This window comes from Leptodactylus fuscus, chromosome 6 (assembly GCF_031893055.1).
Source record: "Leptodactylus fuscus isolate aLepFus1 chromosome 6, aLepFus1.hap2, whole genome shotgun sequence".
Lineage (NCBI taxonomy): Eukaryota > Metazoa > Chordata > Amphibia > Anura > Leptodactylidae > Leptodactylus > Leptodactylus fuscus.
In genome coordinates, this window is record NC_134270.1 from 182,412,872 (window position 1) to 182,429,303 (window position 16,432).

The window sequence follows — 16,432 nt, forward strand, 5'->3', positions numbered from 1 at the left end:
AAGGGGACACAGGGGCCCGGGTGAACTGCCCCCTGTACAATAATATAGTAATAAGGGCTCCCCCTAGTGGTGGCCACAGACAAGATCTCTTCACCCTTTGCTCTCTGAAGGGGGTTTGGAGCTGTGTATCAGAATACCAGAGGTCAGATGGATCTAAAGATCTCTCAGAAATGAGTCAGACATTGAGCACTCTCATTTCCCTGATCCTGGGCTCCTCTGTCCCCCATTGTGGCCCCCGACACTCGTTTTCCGATTCGCTGCCTTCCTGGATTATCTTATTGCCATTTTCTTATTCTTCCATGTGATCGGGTGAAATGATCCGAGAGACGTCTGCAGGGCCCGGGGGAGTCGGGAGACGCATGAACAAGCCATCTCCAGTCCACTGAACCTTACACAGATGGATAAACTGGTGGGCGAATGGCCAGGAGACGGGTCACTGAAGGACAGGGGGTGACATCCAGTGACAGCCGCGCCTGCCCCGCTATCTATATCTGGGCTTATGTAGTAAATCTCCAGGAAAATGAGGAGATAGGAAGGACCATTAACCCTATCCCAAACACATTGGGTGCACAGCTAAGCAGTGAGAGGGTTAAAAGTATTGGCTAAAGGCAGAGATTGCCCAGGGACTTTATTAGGGCACATGAAGAGGTCAAATAGGAAGAGGACAAATCACTGCCAGACCCCCTGCCCACTCCAACACTCTAGCCTCCTCCAGACCCTCTGTTCTCCTCAAGATTCTTCTGACCTCCTCCAGGCTCCTCTGTCCTTCTCCAGACCCCTCTGACCTCCTCCAGGCTCCGCTGTCCTTCTCCAGACCCCTCTGGCCTCCTCCAGGCTCCTCTGTCCTTCTCCAGACCCCTCTGTCCTCCTCCATATTCCTCTGTCCTTCTCCAGACCCCTCTGACCTCCTCCAGGCTCCTCTGTCCTTCTCCAGACCCCTCTGGCTTCCTCCAGACCCCTCTCACCTCCTCCAGGCTCCTCTGTCTTTCTCCAGACCCCTCTGGCCTCCTCCAGACCCCTCTCACCTCCTCCAGGCTCCTCTGTCCTTCTCCAGATCCCTCTGGCCTACTCCAGACCCCTCTCACCTCCTCCATATTCCTCTGGCCTACTCCAGACCCCTCTCACCTCCTCCATATTCCTCTGTCCTTCTCCAGACCCCTCTGACCTCCTCCAGGCTCCTCTGTCCTTCTCCAGACCCCTCTGGCTTCCTCCAGACCCCTCTCACCTCCTCCAGGCTCCTCTGTCCTTCTCCAGACCCCTCTGGCCTCCTCCAGACCCCTCTCACCTCCTCCAGGCTCCTCTGTCCTTCTCCAGACCCCTCTGGCCTACTCCAGACCCCTCTCACCTCCTCCATATTCCTCTGTCCTTCTCCAGACCCCTATGACCTTCTCCAGGCTCCTCTGTCCTTCTCCAGACCCCTCTGGCCTCCTCCAGACCCCTCTCACCTCCTCCAGGCTCCTCTGGCCTCCTCCAGACCCCTCTGTCCTCCAGACTCCTCTGTCCAGCTTCCACACCCCTCTGTCCTCCTCTAGACTACTCTGTCCTCCTCCAGATTCCTCTTTCCTCCTCCAGATTCCTCTTTCCTCCTCCAGACCTCTCTGTCCTCCTCCAGATCACTCAGTTCTAATCCAGACCCCAACACTCTAGCCTCCTCCAGACCCTCTGTTCTCCTCAAGATTCCTCTGACCTCCTCCAGGCTCCTCTGTCCTTCTCCAGACCCCTCTGACCTCCTCCAGGCTCCTCTGTCCTTCTCCAGACCCCTCTGTCCTCCTCCATATTCCTCTGTCCTTCTCCAGACCCCTCTGTCTCCTCCAGACCCCTCTCACCTCCTCCAGGCTCCTCTGTCCTTCTCCAGACCCCTCTGGCCTCCTCCAGACTCCTCTCACCTCCTCCAGGCTCCTCTGTCCTTCTCCAGACCCCTCTGGCCTCCTCCAGACCCCTCTCACCTCCTCCATATTCCTCTGTCCTTCTCCAGACCCCTCTGACCTCCTCCAGACACCTCTGTCCTTCTCCAGACCCCTCTGGCCTCCTCCAGACTCCTCTCACCTCCTCTGTCCTTCTCCAGACCCCTCTGGCCTCCTCCAGACCCCTCTGACCTCCTCCAGGCTCCTCTGTCCTTCTCCAGACCCCTCTGGCCTCCTCCAGACCCCTCTCACCTCCTCCATATTCCTCTGTCCTTCTCCAGACCCCTCTGACCTCCTCCAGGCTCCTCTGTCCTTCTCCAGACCCCTCTGGCCTCCTCCAGACCCCTCTCACCTCCTCCAGGCTCCTCTGTCCTTCTCCAGACCCCTCTGGCCTACTCCAGACCCCTCTCACCTCCTCCATATTCCTCTGTCCTTCTCCAGACCCCTCTGACCTCCTCCAGACCCCTCTCACCTCCTCCAGGCTCCTCTCTCCTTCTCCAGACCCCTCTGGCCTCCTCCAGACCCCTCTGGCCTCCTCCAGACCCCTCTCACCTCCTCCAGGCTCCTCTGTCCTCCTCCAGATTCCTCTTTCCTCCTCCAGATTCCTCTTTCCTCCTCCAGACCCCTCTGTCCCCTCCAGACACCTCTGTCCTCTTCCAGACCTCTCTGTCCTCCTCCAGATCACTCAGTTCTAATCCTGACCTTTCTCTTCCTTCCAGAGTCCTTTATCCTTCTCCAGATTCCTCTATTCCTCCTCCATGCCCCTCTGTCCCTCTCCAAACTCCTCTGTCCCCTCCAGAACCCTCTGTCTTCTCCAGACTCTTCTGTCTTCTCCAGACCCCTCCTGTATTCTCTCCAGACCTCTGTCCCCTTTAGACATCTCTGAGACCCATCTTGTGATTTATCTCCTCCAGACCAAGTTTGTTGTAATCCAGTAGGTTGGGCTGACCTTCCCCTATTATGTGAGGCCACATGTGTAGCGGGGCGGAGGATCAGACTGGACTACACTGGATTTGTTTATAGTCTTTAACCATGGAAGCTCACACCACTCTACAATGGAGCAGAATACACAGAACTACAGGACACATTTACAAAGCTGATTCATGTTGTGCATCAGATATACTGGGGGATTGCAAAAGTCTACACGTCCCTCAATATAATGTATTGGATTGGTGATTGGTTATCCATTGGGCTCACCTTCTGCCCTGTAGGCCAGGGAGATGCAGGTGGTCTCATAGGACTGGCACTTCCGCACCACCATCCGGCACGTGGAGCTGGAGCCAACGCACTGCAAACATCTCAGGCAGAGCACTATGGGAGAGAAGTGGACAAGGTTAGGACAAGGACCCGCATCCCCCGCTCTATATGTATACATAGATATGCTATGGCTGCTGGGGCTGGAGGACCCTTTTACATCCAGCTCAGAGGGCCACAAAACTGACCAAGATGCCTAAGCAGGGACAAGATAAGAGCGCCCCCTGTGTCTGGAGAAACAAAGGCTCAGCCCAATGAGGAGTCAAGGCAGTGACCGGTGACAGCTATAGAATATACTGAGCTGGTATATGGCGGTCTGCACTCCTGTGCCCCTCACCCTCTCCCCTAGGTAAGTATGTCAGGCATGTCCGCAGTACAGGGTTGGCGGTGACTTACAGGACAGGGTGGGTTTGTACTTTTGTATAGTAACAATGTGTCTGTTATTTCAGGCCGGCTGTGCCCCTTGTGCGCTCCTGCTGGGCCCTTGTAGAGCATATAAAGGAGTGGGCGGGGTCAGAGGCTGCACACAATACGCAATGACAGGATATTTACTGAGGTTACACACACAAAGGCAGCAGCTACGGCGGGCCCCAGCCCCACATGCCTGCCATTGTCAGCCCACCAGGCCTTGACCTTTCATGATGCATTTGGTTAGGTTTGTTGCTCTAAATAGAAATCGCTCTTTTCAGAAGAATTACGTCAAAGTCACTCGGGCATGAAGATTCCTAAAATCTGATGTTTCTGAATGGTGGAAGGAATGTGAAAGCAGAGCTGAGCGGGGTCTAGAGAAGATTCTGCTGAGCATCGTCCTAAACATTCAGGGCTGCTCTTATTCCATGTCACACTAAAGTCTGCTCCATCTGCACCCCAAAACAAGAACTGGGATCCCGGGGAGGAGGCTTCAGCACCGCGCGGGGCGGACAGCTACAAGTGACTATCCCAACATGGATCCCTGCAGAGAAGGACTTCTAGTCATCTACACATAGTATCTATACAGAGTAACATCCTACTAATATTATACATGTGACAGTATATATATATCCTATCCTACTAATATTATACATGTGACAGTATATATATATCCTATCCTACTAATATTATACATGTGACAGTATATATATATCCTATCCTACTAATATTATACATGTGACAGTATATATATATATATATATATATATATATATATACTATCCTACTAATCTCTCTATATTATAAAAATGAATTTCTGTCTGTCTGTCCGTCTGTCTGTCTGTTCTCTAATGCGAACCAAACGACTGGACCGATCTTCACCAAATTTGGTACAGAGATACTTCAGGTATCCGGGAAGGTTTAAGACGCGACTCCAACTCGCTCGGACGAACTGTTGCTGAGATACAGCATTCCAAACACAGTGCCCCCCCTTAGCCAATACAAACCTGCAAGACTTTCACTCATATTCCAACTGCAATACACACGGTCACTCCACATGCACAACCCAACACTTATATCCAAACTGAGATACACGCATCAGAGGATTAGATACACGGGTCTGCACACAGTATCACACGCCAGAGGATTAGATACACGGGTCTGCACACAGTCCCACACACCAGAGGATTAAATACGCGCTTCTGCACACAGTTCCACACACTGAAGGATTAGATACGTGCGTCTGCACACGGTTCCACATGCCGAAGGATTAGATACACGCGTCTGCACACAGTACCACATGCCAAAGGATTGGATACACGCATCTGCACACAGTTCCACACACCAGAGCATAAGATAAGAACGTCTGCACACAGTACCACACGTCAGAGGATTAGACATGTGCATCTGCACACAGTACCACACCAACAAGGATTAGATACTTGCATTTAAACACAGTACTACACGGGGAAGGATTAGATACAGCTTTACTCCAGGTATCCATAACAACTGATCACAGGTTTTTCACTGATAATCAAAATGAGATACACATAATCACATGACGCTTATGGACATACACGAACAACATACAAAATACATCAGTGCAAAATTGGACAAGTCTTATGGGGCCACTACACAAACATAAAATGTAATATACCCGTGCAAAGCCGGGTCCTCCTGCTAGTACTATATATGTGGTAGTTTGGATATTTGTTCCTCAATGAGGCAAAAACGGCTGAACGGATATGAATGAATTTGTCCCATAGATACTCTGTAACCTGGAGTAACATCGGCTACATTGTATCCGGGTACATGACATGGCTTCACTACTGTTCTGGATTTATGGTCACATACTATATTACACTGCTCCTGCAGCCGCTTATCTCAGGTCCCAGGTCTGTTATCTCTCTATGTAACACACAGATAACACTGAGTCCATTGTGTACAAGCATCTGCATATTATCTGATCTGCTCCAGGCAGTGCTGACACACTGGAGGGGAAAACACCTTTACTCCACATTGGCAGTTTCCCAACTTTAAACATGGCAGGAAAAAGAAAATCTAATTTGTCGCAAACAACGAGAGCTATGAAGGAGCCAGAAGTCACAGAGTTCTCCTCAAGAGGAGCTGAGGAGAATTGAGCAAACTAGGCATTAAGTGGCTCTTACAGCTGCCAAATCGCTATAGCAGGCAAATCATCGACACCAACAACATGCAGACGAAGTTGCGGGCAGAGTCTAGTAGAAAACATATAGAGAAAGAAATCACAATATTATCTATCATCTATCTATCTATCTATCTATCTATCTATCTATCTATCTCCTATCTATCTATCTATCTATCTATCTATCATCTATCTATCTATCTCCTATCTATCTATCTATCTATCTATCTTCTATCTATCTATCTATCTATCTATCTATCTATCTATCTCCTATCTATCTATCTATCTATCTATCTATCTATCTATCTATCTTCTATCTATCTATCTATCTATCTCCTATCTATCTATCTATCTATCTATCTATCTATCTATCTCCTATCTATCTATCTATCTATCTATCTATCTATCTATCTATCTCCTATCTATCTATCTATCTATCTATCTATCATCTATCTATCTATCTATCTATCTATCTCCTATCTATCTATCTATCTATCTATCTATCTATCTATCTATATATCTATCTCCTATCTATCTATCTATCTATCTATCTATCTATCGCCTATCTATCTATCTATCTATCTATCTATCTTCTATCTATCTATCTATCTATCTATCTATCTATCTATCTTCTATCTATCTATCTATCTATCTATCTATCTATCTATCATCTATCTATCTATCTATCTCCTATCTATCTATCTATCTATCTATCTCCTATCTATCTATCTATCTATCTATCTATCTATCTCCTATCTATCTATCTATCTATCTATCTATCTATCTATCTTCTATCTATCTATCTATCTATCTATCTATCTCCTATCTATCTATCTATCTATCTATCTATCTATCTTCTATCTATCTATCTATCTATCTATCTATCTATCTATCTCCTATCTATCTATCTATCTCCTATCTATCTATCTATCTATCTATCTATCTATCTCCTATCTATCTATCTATCTATCTATCTATCTAGCTATCATCTATCTATCTATCTATCTATCTATCTCCTATCTATCTATCTATCTATCTATCTATATATCTATCGCCTATCTATCTATCTATCTATCTATCTTCTATCTATCTATCTATCTATCTATCTATCTATCTTCTATCTATCTATCTATCTATCTATCTATCTATCTATCATCTATCTATCTATCTATCTATCTATCTCCTATCTATCTATCTATCTATCTATCTATCTATCTCCTATCTATCTATCTATCTATCTATCTCCTATCTATCTATCTATCTATCTATCTATCTATCTATCTCCTATCTATCTATCTATCTATCTATCTCCTATCTATCTATCTCCTATCTATCTATCTATCTATCTATCTATCTATCATCTATCTATCTATCTATCTATCTATCTATCTCCTATCTATCTATCTATCTATCTATCTCCTATCTATCTATCTATCTATCTATCTCCTATCTATCTTTCTATCTATCTATCTATCTATCTATCATCTATCTATCTATCTATCTATCTATCTATCTATCTCCTATCTATCTATCTATCTATCTATCTCCTATCTATCTATCTATCTATCTATCTATCTATCTATCTATCTTCTATCTATCTATCTATCTATCTATCTATCTATCTCCTATCTATCTATCTATCTATCTATCTCCTATCTATCTATCTATCTATCTATCTATCTCCTATCTATCTATCTATCTATCTATCTATCTATCTATCTATCTATCTCCTATCTATCTATCTATCTATCTATCTATCTATCTATCTCCTATCTATCTATCTATCTCCTATCTATCTATCTATCTATCTATCTCCTATCTATCTATCTATCTATCTATCTATCTATCTATCTATCTATCATCTATCTATCTATCTATCTATCTATCTCCTATCTATCTATCTATCTATCTATCTCCTATCTATCTATCTATCTATCTATCTATCTATCTATCTCCTATCTATCTTTCTATCTATCTATCTATCTATCTATCTATCTATTATCTATCTATCTATCTATCTATCTCCTATCTATCTATCTATCTATCTATCTATCTATCTATCTCCTATCTATCTATCTATCTATCTATCTATCTATCTATCTATCTATCTCCTATCTATCTTTCTATCTATCTATCTATCTATCTATCTATCTATCTATCTATCTATCTCTCTCTCTCTCTCTCTCTCTCTCTATCTATCTATCTATCTATCTATCTATCTCCTATCTATCTATCTATCTATCTATCTATCTATCTCCTATCTATCTCCTATCTATCTATCTATCTATCTATCTATCTATCTATCTCCTATCTATCTATCTATCTATCTATCTCCTATCTATCTATCTATCTATCTATCTATCTCCTATCTATCTATCTATCTATCTATCTATCTATCTATCTATCTATCTCCTATCTATCTATCATCTATCTATCTATCTCCTATCTATCTATCTATCTATCTATCTATCTATCTCCTATCTATCTATCTATCTATCTATCTATCTATCTATCTATCTCCTATCTATCTCTCTGTCTATATACAGAGAGCAGGGTTCCTCCTGCTGCTCCTCCTGGCTCATACACAGCCTCCTCCTATCCGGGCACACAGGTCCATGCACTTCATTGCTGTTCACCATCTTTATCCTGCTCCCTATGGGTAAGAAGTGACCTGGGTTGGGGCCCAAAAGCCCTTCTAGACAAACCGTCTCCTTGAGAAACTTTGCAATGCTTTTTGTCACATTACTCAATTATTCCTCCTGGAAATACATGCATAACCTAAGAAATGGCTACTACCTCTCATCTTCCCTGCCCATTGGACAGTGTCAGGGTGCATTATATATTTCCAGGAGGAATAACAGAGGGACACCACAACCTAATGTTCTCCAGCATTGTTACTTACTAACTTAGACATGTCGTGGGGGGGTCGTCAGGTCCTCTATAAGGGTTTGTGGTGACGGTCCATTATCGGAATAATCGTGGTAGATCTGTCAGATCTTCGGTTACAAAGATTTCCTCTGTAGTTACTGGTTGGATCGCACAGGTCAGGACAATCTCCTGAATGGCGCGGCGCCACTCCAGGTACGGTGGTGATAAGATATTATAATATGGCGCCACTCCAGGTACGGCAATGATAAGATATTATAATACGGCGATTACCGTTAATTATCCCAATTTATTGCCTTAATTTATATTGTCTTAGAAAAAAAATTTGCTAATTTCATCTCATTTGTGCAGATTCTCTAATTTTCCGTCTTCAATGACTTCACTTCAGATATCTCCATGAACACGCATACTTATCTCGGCTCAGCGGCGGCGACGGCGACAGACGACGACGACTCAGATAACGGCGCTTGTAAAATATGAAAGAACAAATTGCTAAAAAGGGAGATAACGAGTCTTCAATCAGCGGAGACATCAAGGCGCGAGCGTCGGCTGGGGCCGAAAGACTTCAACGGGGGGCGGCAGTCAGGATTTGGTCACGATGGGTCTGCGGTCTGTATTGTATTTAGTTTGGCTTGCCAACCTTTGCCCCGCCCCTTTCCAGTGATGCGGGGTCTCCCCTTATTTTGGGAGCCATCAGGACAGTTGGCCCAATTAGAATAGCTTGCTAAAATTTGGATGTTTAAGGTCTGCCCACTGTGCAGGGAACCCCTATGACATCACAAGTGACATCACAGGGTTCCCTACAACTCCCCACACTCTGAGCAGGATTGATTTATTTTTTACCCCCAAAACTTTTTGCATAAATTAGATTTTTTGCAAAAATTTGCACCTTTTTTCTCCTTTGCGCAGCCCATGGAGGAGGCCGTGTCGTGGACGGTGCACTATATTCACCTGCAGCTGGTGCAGATACCACTGTGCGGGCGCACGGCTCGGTGGAGTTATGAAGAAGTGTGCACCTCCTCCTAACTGAAGCGCTCCGCACCGGTCTTCATAAATTTCGCCCACCGAGGTGAGGTTTCAGACAAAATATTACCCCATATAGGACCAGGATGCCGATGCAGCTGCCCAATCCAGCAGGCGGCTCACCTAGGACCAGGCTGCTGGCACAAGGACCGTATTGGTTGCCTGTTTATATTTGGGCAGGGAAGGGGTTAAAGGGACACTCAGGTACATCTGAAACCCTATGTTATGCCGGCTATAGAGCCCGAGGGGCAATCTGAGCGAGAATTCAAAGAACGCCAGTGAGATGGCCCGTGTGGTCGGCTCCGCCCCCGGAGTCCTGCGGAAGGACTAATGGAGCGGTGTCTGGAGTGATCCTTTAAGGTTTGATAATAGATTGAGTAGAGGGTCTCTTGTCATGGAGGGGGAAACGGCCGGAGAGTCTACATGCTCTGGGAACCCCGACTCCTTACTGATACCAAGGACTGGACATCAGGTGTCGCCGCGTCTTAAAAACTACAAAACCGAAGCTAGATCTGAAGTCGCAGATTTGGAACGTCCTACGGTCAGAGCCGATGAGTCTCATCTGATCATTTCATTGTGGGTATCGCACCGGCCCCGTAACTCATAGTGGATGAGACTCCGTCCTGGCGATGGGTAACCAGGCGGGAATTGTTTTCTGAATATCCACCGGGTTTGCCCAACGACTACGTTCCGAACTCTTGGGTTGGAACTGTCTTTATGATACTATGAGGTCACTGCACACTGGAGATTAGAAAAATCAGAGGCCCATGGGAGGTGCGGACAACATAACACACTGACACTCATCTTCCTGACCGCAGTCAGACACTTGGTCTTCTTTCCTGGCGTCCAGTCTTCACCCACCAAACCCTTCTCCAAATACACGTCCCGGGGTCACTGCGGGGTCCGCTGATTTGGATCTCAGTGGTCACTTAGGGTGCGTCAATGTCATGGGGTACATTGGGGAGGTAGACTGAACACTCAGGAGAGGTGAGGGGGACAGGTGGGTTTGTTATGGTGTCCGCACCTCCCTGGGCCTCTGATCATTCCACCCTGAGGTTTAAAGAGAAACCCCGGACTATTATAACGATTTGTAAGTAGCAAACCCCCAAAATTTCAAGTTTGATTGAACCTGAAATTTTTGGAAAATTCGTTACAAGGCGCTCGGCTCCTCTTGGTCATAACACAATGGCGATGACACGTAGAGTCGGCTAAGTGAACGATATTGAAGGGCAACTCCTGGTCAGTGGCCGTCCGGGCTTGTCATCGGACTGACATCAGTAGACGGGTCTCCCGTAGCCAAATGTGACCACACCAAGAGGACCCGTCCTCACTCTATTGAACTGCAATTGGGGCAACATAAAAATTCGCTTGTGGGGCCCAATGTAGAGATGTAAGAAGTAAGGAGCCTTGTACTAAGATCAGAGGTCACTGCTAGGGTGGACTGCTGTAAAGGGGAAGAGTCTGGGCATATTGGTGCCCAATGTAGAGACGTAAGGAGGAGCCTTGTACTAAGATCAGAGGTCACTGCCAGCGTGGGGCGCTGTAAAGGGGCAGAGTCTGGGCATATCGGTGCCCAATGTAGAGACGTAAGAAGTAAGGAGCCTTGTACCAAGATCAGAGGTCACTGCCAGCGTGGGCTGAAGTAAAGGGGCAGAGTCTGGGCATATTGGTGCCCAATGTAGAGACGTAAGGAGGAGCCTTGTACTAAGATCAGAGGTCACTGCCAGTGTGGGCTGAAGTAAAGGGGCAGAGTCTGGGCATATTGGTGCCCAATGTAGAGACGTAAGGAGGAGCCTTGTACTAAGATCAGAGGTCACTGCCAGCGTGGGCTGAAGTAAAGGGGCAGAGTCTGGGCATATCAGTGCCCAATGTAGAGACGTAAGAAGTAAGGAGCCTTGTACCAAGATCAGAGGTCACTGCCAGCGTGGGCTGAAGTAAAGGGGCAGAGTCTGGGCATATTGGTGCCCAATGTAGAGACGTAAGGAGGAGCCTTGTACTAAGATCAGAGGTCACTGCCAGTGTGGGCTGAAGTAAAGGGGCAGAGTCTGGGCATATTGGTGCCCAATGTAGAGACGTAAGGAGGAGCCTTGTACTAAGATCAGAGGTCACTGCCAGTGTGGGCTGAAGTAAAGGGGCAGAGTCTGGACATATTGGTGCCCAATATAGAGACGTAAGGAGGAGCCTTGTACTAAGATCAGAGGTCACTGCCAGTGTGAGCCACTGTAAAGGGGCAGAGTCTGGGCATATTGGTGCCCTGCGTACATGTTATTAAGTCTTTGCAAATTGCAAGTTCATCCAACAGTATATTGTGCAGCCTGATACAAACATCTGTGATACACCGGCTCCATCACAACCCGATGTAACTGTGTACAAGGTTTCCCCATAAGAGGGAGGACCAACCCAAACAGAGGCCCCCGGAATAAGCAAGGCCAGGAGATGAAGTGCTACTATGGATGATCATGTCACCTCCATCCATGGTGTATACCTGTGGTCTTCAGTCTGGGTCCAAAACTACAACTCCCAGCATGCCCTGACCAAAACAGGTAGTCTCATTGGGGGTTGTGTCATAGTATCTACATACGGCATGGGGCGGACAGGCACTGATGTGGGCCCCACCATGGACACTCAGAGTCTCGGCCCCTTTCCGGCCACTATAGCCATGATACACTGTAATAGTCCACTACCACTACGACTATGTGCCACCCCCCCTGGCCATTGGCCCTCAGCAAGGGTGTAGGTGAGTGACTGATTTCCTATTTTACATGAATACTCTGTGACCATGTCAAGCACATATATGGGCCATGTTGTCCCCGCTAGTTAGATTAGGAGTCATACACCAATGCTGAGGCCCCACTACAATGGTCACAGGGGGTCATAGGGTCACCAAAGTGATGTCTGCACCATAAACCCCCCAAATAAGGCGACTACCCCAATCACATCCCATTATGGCCACGAACAATCCCATGCACAGCCCTAGCTCTTTCCATAGTAATGTTATAATGGTGCCCTCGCAGATCAGCCCCGAGCTCTAGGTCACTATACAGATGTAGCAGAGCCAGCGCTGACATTTACATCTACATTACAAAACATCAAAGAACATGAGGGCAGCGGGCGCGGACCTGTGACAGGTCTCCCTCCAGCAGGTACAGGATGAGGTTCCTCTACAGATCCCCCATTATTCGGGGGTTGTGCACCCACCTTGTGAGATGTGCAGGCAGAGGAGTAGCAGTAGGGTCCAGCCTTTCGCCATCATCTCCCGGTGCCCCTCGGCTCTCTCCCCCCTGTTGTCGGTCTGTGGGGGGGGAGGCAGCGTCCTCACCTGTGGCTCAGCACTATAGTAATAGAGAGGACATAGCTGAGAACTGGTTTGGTGATGATGATGATGGACACACCTCGCGCTTTATTCTCCCTCCCCTGCAAAAAATGCAGCAAAGAAACTGTAAATTTTACAATCATGACCTATAGAGGAGGCACCACCCGAAAATGGAAAATACCACAAAGTGTTACTCATGTGACCTGACGTCCTCGTGCTCGCAAGAAATGTCCAATATATCAGACAGCGAGAGGAGTGGGGAAAGGAACACGGAAGATAGGAATATAATATGTAGCCAAAAATATCCTACAACATAATAATATACAATAATATAACAATATAATATAACATAATAATATACAATAATAGAATAATATAATATAATAATATAGAATAATAGAATAATATAACATAATAATAGAGAATAATATAATATACTAATATAATATACTAATATAATATCATAATATATAATAATATAATAATATAATTTAATAATATAGAATCATATAACAATATAATAATATACAATAATAGAATAATATAATATAACATAATAATATAGAATAATATAATATAATGTAACAATAATATACAATAATAGAATAATATAATGTAACATAATAATAGAGAATAATAGAATAATATAATATAATAATATACACTAATATAACAATATAATATAACATAATAATAGAGAATAATATAATAATATAATGTAACATAATAATATACAATAATAGAATAATATAATGTAACATAATAATAGAGAATAATAGAATAATATAATATAATAATAGAGAATAATAGAATAATATAATATAATAATAGAGAATAATAGAATAATATAATATAACATAATAATATAGAATAATATAATATAATAATATATAATAATATAATAATATAACATAATAATACAGAATAATATAATAATATAACATAATAATATAGAATAATATAACAATATAATATAACATAATAATATAGAATAATATAATATAATAATATAGATAATATAATATATAATGTAACATAATAATATACAATAATATAATAATATAATATAACATAATAATATACAATAATATAACAATATAATGTAACATAATAATACACATTAATATAATAATATAACAATAAAATATAACGTAACATAATATTATAGAATAATATAACAATATAATATAATGTAACACAGTACTAGTGAATTATATGTGTCCGCACATTACTTAGAGGAGAATCGGTTTCGGCTCGTAACATAAAAACATAGTTTAAAAAAATAGATGATTTTGTGGTTTTGTCACCTCCGGAGTGAGATGCTGTAAATGTATGAAGTGCTCTCTGCGCCTCGCTATAAACTTGTTGCGTCTTAGGCCATCTGTAAACCACAGTCTGTGCAGACTCAGATTTTCTTCTCTATAATTCACGCCAATGGCTGGCACCAAGTCCCAGACCTTGCACTTCTACTTCTGCTTACTTGGGGTGATCTACTATTGAAGATTAAACTTATGTAAGTAAATGAGCCTGAACTGCAATACCAGACATGGCCACAGATAAAGGGGGCGCTGTTTCCATAAAAAGCATCAAGTTAGTTAACCTTGTATATAGATTTATGAGGCATTTCCATAATAATAATAATAATAATAATACATTTTATTTATATAGCGCCAACATATTCCGCAGCGCTGTACAATTTATAGGGTTCAGATACAGACATACATAACAAAGAACGTCATTTCACACAATGGGACTGAGGGCCCTGCTCAAAAGAGCTTACAATCTATGAGGTAGAGGGGGTGACACAAGAGGTAGCAGGGGCGGCATTGCTTATACAGTGTTCAGACAATTTTGTGCATTAGGAATTGTGATCGGCTTGTCTGAAAAGATGCGTCTTTAGTTTGCGTTTGAAACTGTAGAAGTTGGGAGTTAATCTTATTGTCCGGGGTAGAGCATTCCAGAGAAGTGGTGCAGCTCGGGAGAAGTCTTGTATACGAGCGTGGGAGGTTCTGATAATAGAGGATGGAAGTGTTAGATCATTGAGTGAGCGGAGAGCACGGGTTGGTCGGTAGTCAGAGATGAGGGAAGAAATGTATGGAGGTGCGGCATTATGGAGAGCCTTGTGGATGAGAGTAATAACACTATATTTTATTCTATAATGAATAGGCAGCCAATGTAGTGACCGGCACAGACCGGAGGCCTCGCTGTAGCGTCTAGCCTGATAGATGAGCCTGGCCGCTGCATTCAGAATAGATTGTAGAGGAGAGAGTTTAGTGAGGGGAAGACCGATTAGTAAGGAATTACAGTAGTCAAGGCGAGAATGAATCAGAGAGACAATAAGTGTCTTTAGTGTATCTCTGGTAAGGAAAGGGTGTATTCTGGAGATGTTTTTGAGGTGGAGGTGACATGAATGTGCGAGTGATTCAATATGAGGGGTGAAGGAAAGGTCTGCGTCAAATATGACTCCAAGGCAGCGGGCATGCTGCCTAGGAGTTATAGTAAGGCCTGAGACTGCAATGGATATATCAGGGACAGATCTGTTAGATGGTGGAAACAGTAGTAGTTCAGTCTTAGAGAGATTTAGTTTCAGATAGAGCGAGGACATGATATTAGAGACAGCAGAGAGACAGTCACTGGTGTTCTGTATGAGTGCAGGGGTGATGTCACGGGAAGATGTGTATAATTGGGTGTCATCAGCATAAAGATGGTACCTGAAGCCAAAGCATAATCCAAAGCATTGGAACATGGGTAATCGTCTCCATTATTGTGGCAGCACTTCCCATGTTTTCATGGAGGGGGGGACGTAAAAAATGAGATCAACCCACAAGTCAGTGTTTATTGTGTCTATGTGGGATAAATATCATCATGAACGTTCTGGGTATTGCTTGTATGGTCAGTAATTGGCCCTTAATAGGAGGAAAACATTACCCCATCCCACAAAAAACAAGCCCCACAGATCTTTACACACAGAAAAGAAAAAAAAAGATAGTTGTGGCAACAACAAAACAAAACTGAAATAAATTTGATATCGCCATAAATATAGTAACCTGCAAAATACTATTAGCACTGTACGTCAATTACAGCTTGAAAATGAAACCCATAAAACTAGGCCCCCTCCCCCCAAAAAACATGCTGTGTTATTACGTCCTCTCTAACAATACTGAACGTTCATCAGTAAATTATAGAAACCCCAAAATGGTCCCAATGAAAATGAAAATCATCCCACAAAAAACAAGCTATATCTATACTGATAGAAAAATTTTGGGTCTTGAGGATACATTTTTTAAAAAATGGCTGAATTGGGTCTTTCAGTCATTAAGGGGTTAAGTTATGTATTGAGTGGAGACTTTCGGTCTCGTGTTTCGCAGTCCTCATTGGGCTATGTATTGAGTGGAGACTTTCGGTCTCGTGTTTCGAAGTCCTCATTGGGCCATGTATTGAGTGGAGACTTTCGGTCTCGTGTTTTGCAGTCCTCATTGG

The 16,432-nt window shown here is 43.9% G+C and overlaps 1 protein-coding gene across 1 annotated transcript in view; it reads right to left on the bottom strand.

The window, feature by feature from the left end:
• The window catches only part of LOC142209912 (urokinase plasminogen activator surface receptor-like), a 29,200-nt gene extending 16,295 nt beyond the window's left edge, over nucleotides 1-12,905 (bottom strand). The window contains exons 1-2 of the mRNA XM_075278951.1: nucleotides 12,838-12,905; nucleotides 3,102-3,215 (exon numbers count right to left, since the gene is read on the bottom strand). Of these exons, the coding sequence (XP_075135052.1) occupies nucleotides 3,102-3,215; nucleotides 12,838-12,892 (169 nt within the window). The 5' untranslated portion in view covers nucleotides 12,893-12,905. The remainder of the gene's footprint in view (nucleotides 1-3,101; nucleotides 3,216-12,837) is intronic.
• Nucleotides 12,906-16,432: the final 3,527 nt, after the last annotated feature.